This window comes from Pomacea canaliculata, linkage group LG14 (assembly GCF_003073045.1).
Source record: "Pomacea canaliculata isolate SZHN2017 linkage group LG14, ASM307304v1, whole genome shotgun sequence".
Lineage (NCBI taxonomy): Eukaryota > Metazoa > Mollusca > Gastropoda > Architaenioglossa > Ampullariidae > Pomacea > Pomacea canaliculata.
The window spans coordinates 16,573,765-16,587,774 of NC_037603.1; the positions used below are offsets into that span (position 1 = coordinate 16,573,765).

Here is a 14,010-nt window from a genome sequence, read left to right on the forward strand (position 1 = left end):
TAACTCCTGGCTAAATATATCAATGAGAGTTTATACATGCTAATGAGTCTATATATACCTGCTAAAGGGTGCTGGTCACTGCTGACTGGATCCTCATGTAGCATGCATGATCCACAGGGAGATAGCTGTAGTCGGGACCCATCTGAATAACGAACTTCCAACCCATCATCTGTGTACATCACCATCAGGGAAGGAATACCAGACATGGTGCATCATCTCTGCGATATATATACATACCTAACACATTTTCAATAATTCTAAATATCTGAATTATCATTTCACGAAAATAGAACAAAACGAAAAACATGAAGGGCATTTTTATTCATATTCACTATAGAGCACAAGATCGTGATAGAGACCGTTTTGCGCGAAGCCTAGTAACACGTTCGAATTCAGCAGGTACTCTCAGCTTAATTTCATGCTACAACTGATCTGTCCCGTTATTGTGTGTTCAAGCGATGTCTGTGCGCTGATGTCAATCCGCAAAACTCTCTTGATAAGGCATTGTTAACACAGCAGTCAAAGCTGAAAGACTTACGCTGATATAAATGTTTTCCTTCAAATGTCAAAACAAAGATGCCGAACGCTTTGTAATATGCCTTTACACTATCATCACTTGACTATTAGCATTTTTTTTCTTAGATGTTTATAGCCTATGCCTAAAGTAAAGCAGCTTGTTCTTTTAACCTTTACACTTGTAATAATTTGTCTCAAATGAGTGAGATAAAAACGAGTGGCAAGAACCAAACTTATTCTCGCAAAATGGCAAGTACAAACAAGACAACCGATCAACAATACTGTCGCAAGGCCAATGAAAAGATCACCCAAGTTGTCTGCTTCAAGATGTCAGGATGATCTCCCTTCGAGACTGTTGCCGAAATAAATTTCCGCGTTTCGCAGAAAGATTTACTACACGAGTAAAGGGGGTTTTATTAAATGTTCCTTTTTAAGTGGTGTGGCATATTGTGTGGTATTTTATCTGTTTTTATGAATTCAATACTACAAAATAGAACATTTCATTTTGAGAAGAAGTTGCAACGATTAATATTTGGCGAGTGAAGTTAGTAAGACAAGGATGTACGTATTCTCTTTCTCTTTACAACTCTTTTATACAGCTATTGCATGATTTCATCAACTGACATAATATTATACTCCATTTGCAGTGTGTCTTATTGACATTGATTACATAGCTGTTGACCAAACGAGCAACTGTTGTTCTGGTCGAAAGACACAAATCTTCCAATTAACAAAAAGTAGGTTTTGCAAACAAAATAGGAGTATAGTTTTTGAACATATATTATTACTACGTTACGTAACACGCAAACCTGTACAGCAGGAACTAGATTCATCAGGTTTACCAATAAAGCTAGAAAGATCACCTTTGAGTCAAAAAAGATACTTCTAGCATACAATTCGTCATCGTTGCTACTTAGATCGGGAGTTGCTGGCCTGGATGTGTTGATAGATTGTTGTGACCCTCGTTATCTCTTTAATTTAAAAACTTCTAGTTTCCTTTCTTCTCTTGTTTTTGTTCTTCTGAGGTTGTTGCATATTCATATTATGGACCTCAATCCGGGTCCAAGTCTAACAGTGCTTTCTCGAGTGACCAGTGAAGTAAGTGCAAGGCAGTGCCTCCTATATCAATCTGTGATGACAGCTTTTGGAACAGCAAGTCACTGTTTGGCATATTAATCATAACACTAAGGAAATGGTTTCCTCGAATTTACATTGGGAGGATGTATCTATTGCGTTTCCCCATACAGTTATTATAGCTTAATGTGGTTTATAATAAACAAAGGGCAGTAGGTAATGATGTTGTATGACATGAGAAGCCCATCACAATTAGTCAAACATACATGCACAGTGAACATAGCCAGAAACACGAAGGAACACAGAGAGGAAAGAGGTTTTGAGTCCAGACAAGAAAGCACTTTTATCTCTTCCACAGACATTCAGCCCATCTTTCCTTCCTCACATTTTTCATTTTAGGTGAGCCAGATTATAAGGGGTGATACACGATGCAACAAGAGATGAGAGGAGCATGGAATCTCAGGAAGAACAGTCCCTCATTGTAGGCAGTAGACACTCTCAAACTCCATGGCTGGACGTCAGCCCTGAAGGCCTTAACAAAACCATGTTCAGAAATCTTATTGTACCTGTAGAAAAAACTTTTTTTCCAGGTATAGGTAGGAGACTGAAAAGCAGCATACCAGAAATAGCTCATTTATGAAGCTAGATGTATTGTCATGCATAATCAACCGGTCGATATGCTTTTGATTGTGTGTGGGTTGATTGATCATTTGCACTGTTTTATGCTCATATAAAAGTGACCAAATACTTGACAGTGGTTAGAGGATACCTCTAAATCACCGATCATAACAACATAGGGGTTTGTGGATATAAGCTGATCTAGGAGCTGTGTAAACGGTCCTCCATGAACTTGAATTATGAAGCCTATTTGTTTCACTGGGAAGAGGACAATAGAGGCACAGGCAGGTCACACACCGATAACAATGGCTCAAAGTGCAAAGTTCAAAGGTCTTAAAGTCACCATGAGGCTGTGAGAAAGGGACAAAATCCTTCAGAGAATCTCTAAAGAGGACAACAATTCCACCACTGGGTAATAGCCTAGGGTAAGATTGCAAATTAGTTACTCAAAGCAATGCAGTCAATATTTAAAGCAGGTCTACAGTGTTATTGCTGCTTGTCGAGACAATCATGTACGCTCATGCGAGGAAGCATATTGGCACATAAAGGGCGTTTAAGGCTGAACAAGAAATCCGACTTCTCTACAAACTGCCAGCAATAATTTCCACAAATGTGGAAGAATGAAGTCCAAAAGCTGAAGCAAGACCCTCATCCCAAAAGGCTTTATTTGATTTCATGATCACTATTTTGAGTTCACTATTACCAGTGAGTCTGAATTGACAAAAAGTTCTTCCACAGACATCAAAATATAGTCCACTCCTGGCTGTGACAAATTGTAAGCAGCTAGTGATCATTAAGGTAAGGTGTATCGAAACATGTGTCCCCACACAATAACAAGCACCAGAGTTTGCAACATCTCAAGGTCTGAACGAATGCTTGATTTATCAAGGAAAGTAAAAATTGTGGTAGGACAATCTTCTGTCCTTCCACATGAACCCCGATACTTACTTCCCAGTCATGGTCACTCTATGGGACATTCACCAAGCTTGCTGAAAATGTTTTGGAAAGAGGTTTTAGTTTGTTTTTATTTTTGTGACAGTGTTTTTTCCCACCTGTCATGTGAGAGAATGTTTTCTCAATCTAACTTCAATTTTTGATTGCAGATCTTAGTTTTAATATCTACATCATGAGTTCTGCTATGTCTGAGATCTTCAGAGAAATGGAGGTTTGGGGTCTCCTGCTACTGTTATTTGTTGCTAGTTCTTCTGTTGCCGAGTATCAGTGCTGGATTTGTGATTCAGGACAGTCCATAGACCCATCAAGTAAAGATTTTTTATTTGACATTTGTTCCCATATCTTATAAGTGTGTTACAGTCGGACCTCGATAATTCGAACTCAAAGGGACCCGAAAAAAAATCGACTTACGGAGTTTTCAAGTTAGGGAAAATGGCGTAATAGGCGCAGGTATTTGGCCGGGAACTAAGAATTAATTCAATATAAGGAGGTTTTCGACTTAGGGAAGGTTGACTTATCGAGGTCCGACTGTATTTAAAATATTTGTTTAAAGAATATATTTTAATATCTTTTGTGTCACCTTGAAGACTGTAACAAACAATAATATTGACTATTATACATGACACCGCAATCAAGACTAAATATATTTTCTTTCACAACAATCCTTGTTTTATAACTAGGACACAAAAAAATCTTTATTTCTTGGAGAGTAATCTAGCTTACCATTCACTTCAGAAATCATTGAGTGAAGTTCAGGATTACCCGCCTAGAGTCCTAGACAATCTGTAGGAGCTCAAGGTGGGATAACTCTGCTCCCAAAGACACAAACAGGATTTTTGTGTGAACTTTGATAAAAGACATAACTCAGCAGGATTCTTTGACAATACAAGGTCATTAATTTAGGTTGTATCTAATGTTACTTAGCATGCATAAGTGCTTAACAAGAGATGATTATAACAATCATCTCTTGTTAAGCACTTATGCATGCTAAGTATAGAAAGTTGTTTCTTTCATAAAATTTTGTTCAAATCCTCTAGTGGTAGGGGATGTGCAAGGTGTCAATGGTTGAACCCAATCCTCATGTTGCCTAGTCAATGAGGTCCTTAACTACAGGTGGACAGGGAGAGAGTTTTGCAGTTCTGTTAGCTTTTGTTCCATAATCAAGTACATTAAGGCTTTAGAGCCTCTAGGTTATCTTTGTCCTCACCTTTATTAGAAAGAAAGAAATAGAAACAGATGAATTCTACTTTTTTAGAATAAAGTTAAAATATAGATGGCATTAACTACTTTCCCCTTGTGCAAATAATGAGTGATATACACAATAAACACAACCAACATTATCACAGCAATTCTTCATCATGAAAATCAAAGTTTTTATGTTGTAATAATGATCTTAAAGGTAATATAGCTGAAATCATTTGTATGTTACAATTAGAAGAATATTGATCAAATACTTATAATGAACAAGCTCTCTTTGCAAGTTTCTTGCAAATGTAAGCTGGAGGAAGTATTCATATCACTTGATCCATTGCAGTTTACATACATGCAGAACTATTTACATTGATTTGTTGGCAGAGCCTTTGGCATTTGTGGATGAGTATGTGCAGAAGCATGTGATAACAGTCAGCCAGACAGGAAATTTGTCCTGTTGTTCAGGATATCGTACTGATACAAAAACTTCATGGTACAAGGTACTCAGCTTTCAGTCAGGACCTAAACATTTCAGTTGAATCTAGAGTAGCACAGAATAGATTTCAAGTAGTTGGGCAAATTTTTCTAAACACAAATTATTCTGATTATCAAAACAAAATGTTGACAGCAGCTTTTGTGGGATGGTTCTATTTTCTGTGTCTGATAAAGACAGTAAGCTTTTCGACCTGATTGTTTTTTCTACTTCATTATGCTTGGTGTTCTATTGAAGTTAATTTTTGTATCACTTGTTTATTCTATGTTTATGTTTGATTCAAAGTTTAATCCAGACAACAAAACCTGGCTTATCATCCATGCTGATGGGACAGCTCCTCCCAGAATAACAGGAAAGATATGTGATGGAGGTCAAACATTACGCTTTGATGCAGTCGATATCATTGCAGACAGAGGAACATATAGCTGCAATGCCTCTAACAGTCGCAGAAACATTAGCAGAACATTTAATGTTATTGTTAGCAGTAAGTATTTCCATAATTTTTTCTGAGGAATGCTTTGGTTTGAAATCTGGTAGAAACAGCAATTAAGATGGATGTTTTCTGACTTGGAGCTGGAATCTTTCACAGTTCAAGGATTTGCAGTTATTTTTTTCAAAGGGTATATGTTACCCAAATAATTCATTTTTATATTAATTCATATTCATTAGATATTTATTACCACGTTCATGTTTGCTGTTGTTTAGTTTCTTGATTGTACGATTAGCTATCAGCCTGTAGCCTTTTGTGAAAATGCATTGAGCTCATCTCCATATAGGGAAACATGCTTTGCAAATTCAACCGCTAATTAAATATTTTGTATAGGGAACTGGTGTTTCTTACATGGATTCAACAGTACACCTGCTCTGACTGTTGTATGCAGATTTAAACTACACCTTTGCACCTTTCCTTACCTGTCCCCTCCCTCCTCTATGGTCTGGAATAACCCTTGATTCAGTTCTCCGTAACTACCATCATCCCTTTCCTGATGGCGCAACTCACTTCTTTGTATTTGGAATTTGTTTTTTCCTTTTTCTCTTCAAGGCCTCCTTTAGTCACAAAGATCTCGAATGTCATTTGTGACCCAGGGTTGTTTCTTCTTTGTTCTACACCCTAGCACTTCCTGGGCTGTTGATCGTAGCTTCTCTTTGATGTTTCCAGCAAGGGTATCTACATCATCAGTCCAAGTTCAATGATGTGAATTTACCTCCAGCGGCCTTGAACACCTGCAATGCTTGGGTCTTGCAGCTAGGCATACGACACTACCTGGAAGCAAGGTATTGATCTGTTGGACCTTCACGCTCTTGGCTTCCCGGTCATATACCACTCTTCATCAAGAATTTTCGTTCGCATCACCTTTTTCAAGTGCGAATGCAGTCTATACTGTCCGATCCTCAGGAACAGGAAATGGGCGTTTCTCAGGACAGCATTCTTTCTCCACCTCTTTTCAACGTCAAAATAGATTCTATCTTGAAATCTGTCTGTCCAGGTTTGGAGGCCTCATTGTATGTAGATGACTTTGCTCTCTGCATTCGAGGCCAATCCCTACTATGCCTCAAATGCTGGCTACAACTGTGCATAAACGCTGTACAAAGGTGGGTGACCAAAAATGGCTTAAAATTTTCTGCTACGAAGCCAGTATGCATCCACTTTTATAAACTGAGAGGTATTTTTCCAGACCCATCTATTTCTGTTAATGGCACGGAACTGAAAGTGCTCCAGGAAGTAAAATTCCTTGGGTCATCTTTGACCGTAAACTGTCATTTCTGTCTCATATCAAATCTCTACGCCTTTCTTGTCAGAAAGCCTTGGACATTCTTAAAGTAGTTGGCCATGTTAGCTCATTTGAGCTCCAGACTATCCATCGGCAGTTTTTTACAGAAAATTCTTTGGGTTTTTTTTGTTGTTGTTGTTGTTCACGTCTGTTCCATTGGCAGCAGTCTTTACATTTATAAAGAGGATAGGATTTTACCCTCAAATTTAAGAAATTTTACGTCCTGACCACTCTTTTACATTTTGTTTACTTCTTGTTTTGACGTTTTATAGAATGTTATGGTTATATCACTTGGGAGTTTTGTCCCTAAGCTTTTAAAGTTAAAATTACTTTTGTTGCGGTGATATAGCCCTAGCATTAAACACAAACAAACCGATACTGATTTACAGATGTAAAACATGGACTTTGCTTACTGATACAGATAGGAAAATCCAGACATTTGTGAACAAGTGCCTGAGGCTGCTCCAGATCTTGTACAGAGAGTATAAAACTAATGACTTTGCATGAAGCAAGTTTGCCACACTCATAGGACACTAGGAACCCTTATTTGGAACTGTGAAGATGATCTGGTTAGCTATTTAATTCAGCCCAACATCTTGTTGAAGGCTGTCTTTCAAGGTACCTTAAAAGGTGGTCATTGACAAGGTGGCCAGATGAAGAATTCACTTACAAATGTGAAGGAGTGGACTGGTTGATTGTGCAGGACCTGCTTACTACTGCCCAAAACAGGCAAGAATGATGAGGCTTGTCACCTGCCACATCTGTGTTCTCCCACCAATGACAGGGACAAATGGCTGCATGTTCATTACCAGCTGACTTCAGAAATGTTCACTTATCATGAATATTTCACATGGGGCTTTCTATATTTTACTAGCAATGATGCATAGGATATTTCACTTCACCTGACATACTGTCAGTGCTCTATGTGGTTGCATCCTAGATCAAACTATTTACGTGTACTCTATTATTTTGGAGATGCTTTAACATAGGCATGTGTCCGTTTAATTTATATAATGTTTTCCAGAACAGAGTATTTTTCGGCATATATAAAATGTTAAATTTTACTCTTTTAGAATGAGGTGACCAGTGGTTTGTGTGCAGGCTGTGAAAAAGTCTTCAAGCCCAAGATCATCAGACAACCTGAACCTGTCATACAAGTAAAAATAGGATCTTCATTTCAGCAGTCCTGTGAAGGGAACTTTGGATGCAGAGGTGCAGTATCTGCCAACAGTCAGGTGTGGTGGTCATATGAGGAGACTGATGGACAGATTCACAAGCTTCTTAATGGCACTGTAGACAGATATTCTGTTGAAGAGGTTATCAGGTATATAATATTATAACCAACAATTTCCCAAATAACTTGATTTAAAACAATGTAAAAGCCATTTAGCATAAAAGCTAATACAAGTGCAAACTTCTTCTAGTTACCATGCATGCTGTGTTGGCTGCTGAATGCCAGTAAAGTTTCCCTTGGTACACTGTAGACTAATGATAAAAATGATGTTGTAATTTCCTGTAAAGATAATTTTTTTTTCATCTCAAGACAATAATCTGCCAGAAAGTGTCATGTGCTTAGCTTTGCGATTAGAGCTAAGTATGTTCTATGTTTCGTGATTAAGCTAAGTATGTCACATGCTGAATTACTCCCCCCACGCCCAACAGTACAACATTCTTGATGTCAGATATGCTTGAAAAAACCTCAAGAATTTAAGTAATAACTGATTTTTAATGCTTAAATAATTGTTTGAAAGAAAATTCTTAGTGATATGTTTACTATCATAGTTAATTTTTTTTTTTTTAAGTGCACACACACATATATATATATAGTGCCATCTTTTGGGAACAAATAACCCCAAAAGCAAGATGTGGAGATTAAGTTGTAGGCATAGTTATAGACAACTGTGTATAAGTCTTGGATGTTCTATGTGATGTAGATGATGGACATTTTTATCCCATTTGTAGTGAGGACGAGTCTATGATGTCAGCAATAATTAAGATTGAGAATGTGACAAAAGGAGACACAACGAGAATTTTTTTTTGCACATTGACAAAAAATAATGACTCAACAGGATTCAAAATTTCTTTGATGATACAAGGTCAGTAATTGAGGTTTCATCTGATGCTATAGACTTCACAAATAACTGATGACAAGCAACTGAAGTTCTATAAGTTTATTTCTGAACATAAGTTATAAACAACAGCTGCTGACCTTTGGTCACTTGTGCAAAAGGATGTGTCTAGATGCAGCAGAAACTACTCGTAAAACTATCATTGCAAATGTCCGTAAAGTCATACTTTTCAAGACTGAAGCAATAGTTGAACTTTTATTTTTGACGTGTGAATTGTCAGATCTTATAGTATGCAGTAGTTGTTGGTTTTTCGAAGTAATGAAAGTCATGACTTCAAGTTCTAAGTTTTTATTATTTTTCGCATTGTTTTTTATTTTTAACCTGAAAAAAAAAATCAAAATATTGTAAATATTTGTAAACTTTTTTTTTTCAGATAGCCCAACTGTAATTGAGAAATATGAAACACTTATTGCTGGTCTGTGTACAGTAACTGGGATATTTGCAATTAGTGTTATTGTGTGCTATCGATTCTGTCGCCATTATTTGATTTACAAATGGAAAATTATTACTCGGTCACTTCCACAAAGGGGTGAGTCTCATTTGATACTGTTTGCTATTCAAGTACACTGTCAGCTGAGTCATTTCTGAGAGAAAGTGTTCCACTTACACAGTGGCCATAGAGACGGAGTGGTTCACAGTATGTAGACCTTAGATTGTGAAAGATCGAGCCAAACCTTTTTTCATCACCTTCATGAATCCACATGACATTCTTTTAAAAAGTTGCTGGTTGAGCAGCATCAGGCTCAGGTTATAAGGGGATGAAGATATTAAGACACTAGGCATCACTAGTTTTGGCAACACGCAGTGGCTGTAGACTAAATTGTCTCGTGCTTGCTAGTGTGGCAAGTATATATATATATTGTTGATGTTTGTTGTGTGATAGTTTGCACCTGTTGACCAGTGGATGTTAGTAATCATTTGGGTGCTATGAACATACTACATTGAAAAAAAATATTAACTATGATATAATTGATATAGCAAATGATATCATGAGTTGCATTTCCTGCAACCAGTACCATCATAAAAAGATTTTTTTCCCTTGTTACATTTTTTTCTGCTTTTTGATTGAGAGGTCTGAGGATGTTTAACTTTCAACAGCAGTAAGTTTTCTTTTGACTGTAATGGTACAAACTGCTAGTGTGATTGCAGGAAAGAGTGAAGTCCTGCAGTCTTGAAGATTAATTAAATGTTTGCCTTCACACAGGAGACAAAGAATTCGATGTCATGGTTGTCGATCCATCAGAGGAAACAGAAATTTCCTCCAGAATAAGAGAAGAACTGAGAAGGAGAAACTACTCTGTTTATCAGGTGCATCCATCTGAAAGTGAGTGTAGCCTATATGCTCACACTTAAGAAGTATAGTACCAATTATACTGTCTGTGAGTTACACTGACAGGTAGGTCTTAAAGAAGGCAGTCTTGTGACAAGAAACATGGTATGTTAATATGGAATAGAGATAGGGGGTAGAGAATAGGATGGAGGAATTAGAGTTGGGTGGGAGGAAAAGGGCCACAATGAGATTGATCAATTTGGCCACAGTAAGATTGATTGATTTAGCCACAGTGAGAGATAGCAAAGAGGTGGGAGCAACATCCCACCCAATGAGCAAGAGGTAGTGTGTGTATCACTCTTGCCATTCCTGTCAACCAGCACAGGAACAAAACACCGGGACACTTGACTGATTTGTATCACACCAAGAAGAGTGGATGACTGCAATCACCCCTATTGAACTTACAATAGAGGACTCATTGTATACGTTTTCCCATTTATTCATCTGTTTTCCACTCAATTTATTGATTATTGTAGTGCATACTTATGTAACAGGATGTTACATTTCCTATTTTCAGTCTGTATTAATTATCTAGCCCCCTATTTATGTAACCACATAATATTCTTTGTTTCAGGGGGAATCATACAGATAGATGACGTTCATAAGTGTTCCACAGCAATTTTTGTGTTGGAAACAGAAGCAGAGGAATCAGATTTTCTTGTAAGGTACTTTGCTGTCTGCAGGGAGGAACGAATAAAACCTATATTCATCCTTACAGGGGAGTTTACAGACCTGCAACAGGTGTTTGGAAAAGATTATAGAACAGTTTATGAGCAATTTCCACAGTTGTACAAAGTACTGCACTGGCCAGGTCATCACAGCAAATTCTGTTATGTGAAGAACTTTTGGGCTGCAATATTAAGTGAACTGCCACCCTCTATGGTAAACAGCAAAACGTCAGGTGCATCTGACCACAGCATTCAGCATCTTTTGGCACTTGGAAATGACAATGATCTCTGATATTCTGATTCTTACAACTTACAACTGAACCACAACGGAAAATAGCACATACCATCTAGTCACAAAGCATGTCCAGTAAAGAGGTAGTTTGAGCATACACTCCTCTAATCTTTTGTTGTTAAATGCATACATTCTCTCTCATACACACTTCATTACTTAAGTGTTTTTCATGCAGAGAACATTTCTTTATTTCATTGACTTTACCAGATGTCACAACCACAGAAGATGTATAGCTACCCGACTTAAAATGTGAAATTTTCTCCTCTAGTTGTACAGGTGGCACTGTAAATCAAGAGGCTACCTCCCTTGAAACTTGTTTCGTATGCACATGACCAGTGGCATGGGTTTGGTATAGGAACCAGTTTATATAATTTCTTCTGACAGCATAAAAGGTTCAACACTTTCCTCTCTAGTTACTTAAAAGATTAGTCAGAACTAAGAACTTTTCTCAGATCTGTACAATGTTCTACAATATCAGGAATTCAAGACAAACTTCTTAAACAGAATGAACGCCAGGGTAAATGGCTTGATGAAAATATGTAAGCAGGGCTTCTGCTAAGGCTAAATTCTTTGGGGTCCCAGGGAACCCATTCTTCAGATTTTTAAGGGGTCCCTGTTCTTCGCCCAAATTTGAATGGGACCCCATTGACGAAAATTGAAGGGGTCCTCCGAACTTTTAATGCGTACTGTATTCAGAAGCCCTGTGTAAGTGTCTAGTAACAACTACAGGCCTACGAAATAGCTCCTAGTTTGGTGTTTATGGTTCAAAGACATTTAGAATAAGAACAGTAGGTTCATGCTAAAATCAAACTCAAACCCTGGTACCGGAATGTACCAAAAGTCAAGAATTTGTTGCAGTAATGAATGTTCTGATAAAGGAACCCCATTTCTATCATGTTTGTTGAAATTTTACCTCATTCTGGCATCCAAAATCGCTCTACTCCCAAGTGGCAAACCTCTATAATGCCCTGAAATTCCACTTTATGGGCTAACCTTCATAATGCCCTTGTCTGTTGGGAGGCAGAGATTCTCACCCTTAACCATGTACTAGTTGGAAAGCGTGGAAGTGAAGTTTCAAGAAATGCGTGCGTGAGTGAGCGAAAGGTTCACTGAACCCCTATAGTTGGGAAAAAGAATGAATTTGATTATTCCCCCGCCAGTTGCCAAAGCAGAGAGACTAGCAAATTTCTGAGTGAAAGAGACTGGGGTATTGGAATAATTCCTTGGATAGTCAAGGCATAAAACTAGTTGTTTTTATTGTTTTGGCTTTCTCCATATCGGTGAAAGAATGATATAAAATTATTAAATATTTGGTTGGAAGTCATGATAATGGAAAGAGTTTTTTTTTTTTTGTTGTTTTAATAGTGGTAAGGTAAAGTTCAATATGAATATTCATTAGCAAAGTAAGCATTTCAGCAATTACCTAGGGGACGGAATTAACCAGAGAAGGAAGGACGATTGGAAGAGCATCGTCAGCAGCTAGGTGTATCTGCTCAGTCAGCAGCCGCTGTTCCTGGTTATTGAAGTGTATTGTCACCACCCAGGTGTATCTGCCGAGTCAGCACCTGTGGTTCTGAGACACTGAAGTGTATTGTCAGCAGTCAGGTGCCCAATCAGCACCTACTGTTCGGGAGTCTGCAAGTGTGTATCATCGTCAACGGGTGTGTCAGCCTAGTCGACACTCACTGCTACCATCTCAGCCTGGCATGAACAGACAGCTCAAAAATCATTGGTTTCCCATATCCTTCACACACTTTGCCAAGCACACATTTTATAAGATATATCTTACATATTAAAGTTATACATAGGCAAATGTCTAAAATGTCGTTTGCCAGATCCGATGCAATCTTACTTTTCCTCCAAACGTCTCAAGGAAAGGTGTCCACGATGAGAATTTCTTCTTTCCAAACTTATGATTATTTCAATTTTCTCCGATGCGTTCTTTTTCCTAGTCAGTTTATCTTTGGAACTCTGGACTAACCCTAAAAAAGCCAAAAAAACATGTTAATTGGACTGTGCTGTGTAAGTGAACTGTCATGTTCTAAAGTACATTCTTACTTATATGCATGATACCTCAGCAGAAACAGCCACATGACTGTAATATCCAGTGAGTTTATGAAACGTCATTGTTTTTGTTAGTTATATTCCTTTGTTTTTTCTACACCAGTTATTGAGTGTGTGGATGTGCATGACTGTACTATATTGTAATGTTTCAGCAAGAATATGCCATTGCCCATCAGGTACTACATATGCCCTTATATCTGCTAAGTACATGCTCATTCACTTGGCAGGGAATTAAACTTCAGTATATTTTGGAATCCATCATACGCTATAGAGTAGTATAGTGGGAAATTGATATATTTGAGGAATTTAGTTGGGGAGGGGGGAGCTTGGGTTGTGTTCCTCCTTAAGCATAGATACATAAAAATATTTGCACGTGTATGTTTTATATTTATATACAAAGGTTGCATACTGCTATTGAGATAAATTTTCAATGATTTCTAACATTGGACTTTAAAATGGCATAAACTATTTACAATGGCTTGGAGTAAATTCATGTGTCTTTGCTGTAGCCATATGCTTCAGTCAATATAATGTCATTAAAAAAATAAAATCTGCTTTTTATGCATCAAGATTGGGGATGTTTGTCCATAAAGAGCCATTTGCCATCAAAGGCAAAGAAACTTTAATCACTTCAAGGTTCCATTCATGATGTCAAATTAAGATTTGCAACTTCAGCATACAGTATAAGGACAGCAACCAGCTATGTTTTCCCACTGGTTCAGTTCGAGCTTAGAAAACACCAGATGATATCACAAAATGCGAGACTGTGAGAGAAAGTCTCTTGGTAAGAGGGTAGGTTAATTGCACCAGACCATGCTTGTAGGGGACTGGTGAGACAAAAAAGGGTAACTATACATTACACCAATGGAGGTGGCTTCAACACAGTGGCAGTGATGAATATTAATGAAG

The 14,010-nt window shown here is 37.7% G+C and overlaps 2 protein-coding genes across 8 annotated transcripts in view; one reads left to right on the forward strand and one right to left on the reverse strand.

Moving 5' to 3' along the window:
• LOC112554763 (uncharacterized protein C5orf34 homolog) overlaps positions 1 to 1,513 on the reverse strand; it is an 11,582-nt gene extending 10,069 nt beyond the window's left edge. For 3 of the 6 annotated variants that reach the window (XM_025222763.1, XM_025222761.1, XM_025222759.1), the window contains exons 1-2: positions 539 to 813; positions 59 to 218 (exon numbers count right to left, since the gene is read on the reverse strand). In XM_025222763.1, the coding sequence (XP_025078548.1) occupies positions 59 to 206 (148 nt within the window). In that variant the 5' untranslated portion in view covers positions 207 to 218; positions 539 to 813. Of the gene's footprint in view, positions 1 to 58; positions 219 to 538; positions 814 to 1,379 lie in introns of those variants that run through there. The other 3 variants (XM_025222765.1, XM_025222764.1, XM_025222760.1) reach the window with 2 other exon arrangements.
• On the forward strand, positions 856 to 13,670 carry LOC112554765. 2 transcript variants are annotated; one of them, XM_025222769.1, is made up of 9 exons: positions 856 to 1,077; positions 3,312 to 3,470; positions 4,738 to 4,853; positions 5,132 to 5,330; positions 7,720 to 7,942; positions 8,581 to 8,714; positions 9,121 to 9,276; positions 9,952 to 10,071; positions 10,652 to 13,670. In XM_025222769.1, the coding sequence occupies exons 2-9, from the start codon at positions 3,335 to 3,337 to the stop codon at positions 11,035 to 11,037; spliced, it is 1,470 nt and encodes a 489-aa protein (XP_025078554.1). In that variant the 5' UTR covers positions 856 to 1,077; positions 3,312 to 3,334; the 3' UTR covers positions 11,038 to 13,670. The 2 variants fall into 2 exon arrangements, with proteins under 2 accessions (XP_025078554.1, XP_025078555.1); XM_025222770.1 differs by lacking the exon at positions 856 to 1,077 and adding an exon at positions 2,530 to 2,633.
• Positions 13,671 to 14,010: the final 340 nt, after the last annotated feature.

What these genes read in the sequence shown, in the direction of transcription:
- LOC112554765 (XM_025222769.1), top strand. Translation starts at nt 3,335, where the DNA reads ATGAGTTCTGCTATGTCTGAGATCTTCAGAGAAATGGAGGTTTGGGGT. An exon ending in TCGGTCACTTCCACAAAGGG is followed by an intron (nt 9,277 to 9,951) that starts GTGAGTCTCATT and finishes GCCTTCACACAG; the next exon opens with GAGACAAAGAATTCGATGTC. An exon ending in TCAGGTGCATCCATCTGAAA is followed by an intron (nt 10,072 to 10,651) that starts GTGAGTGTAGCC and finishes TCTTTGTTTCAG; the next exon opens with GGGGAATCATACAGATAGAT.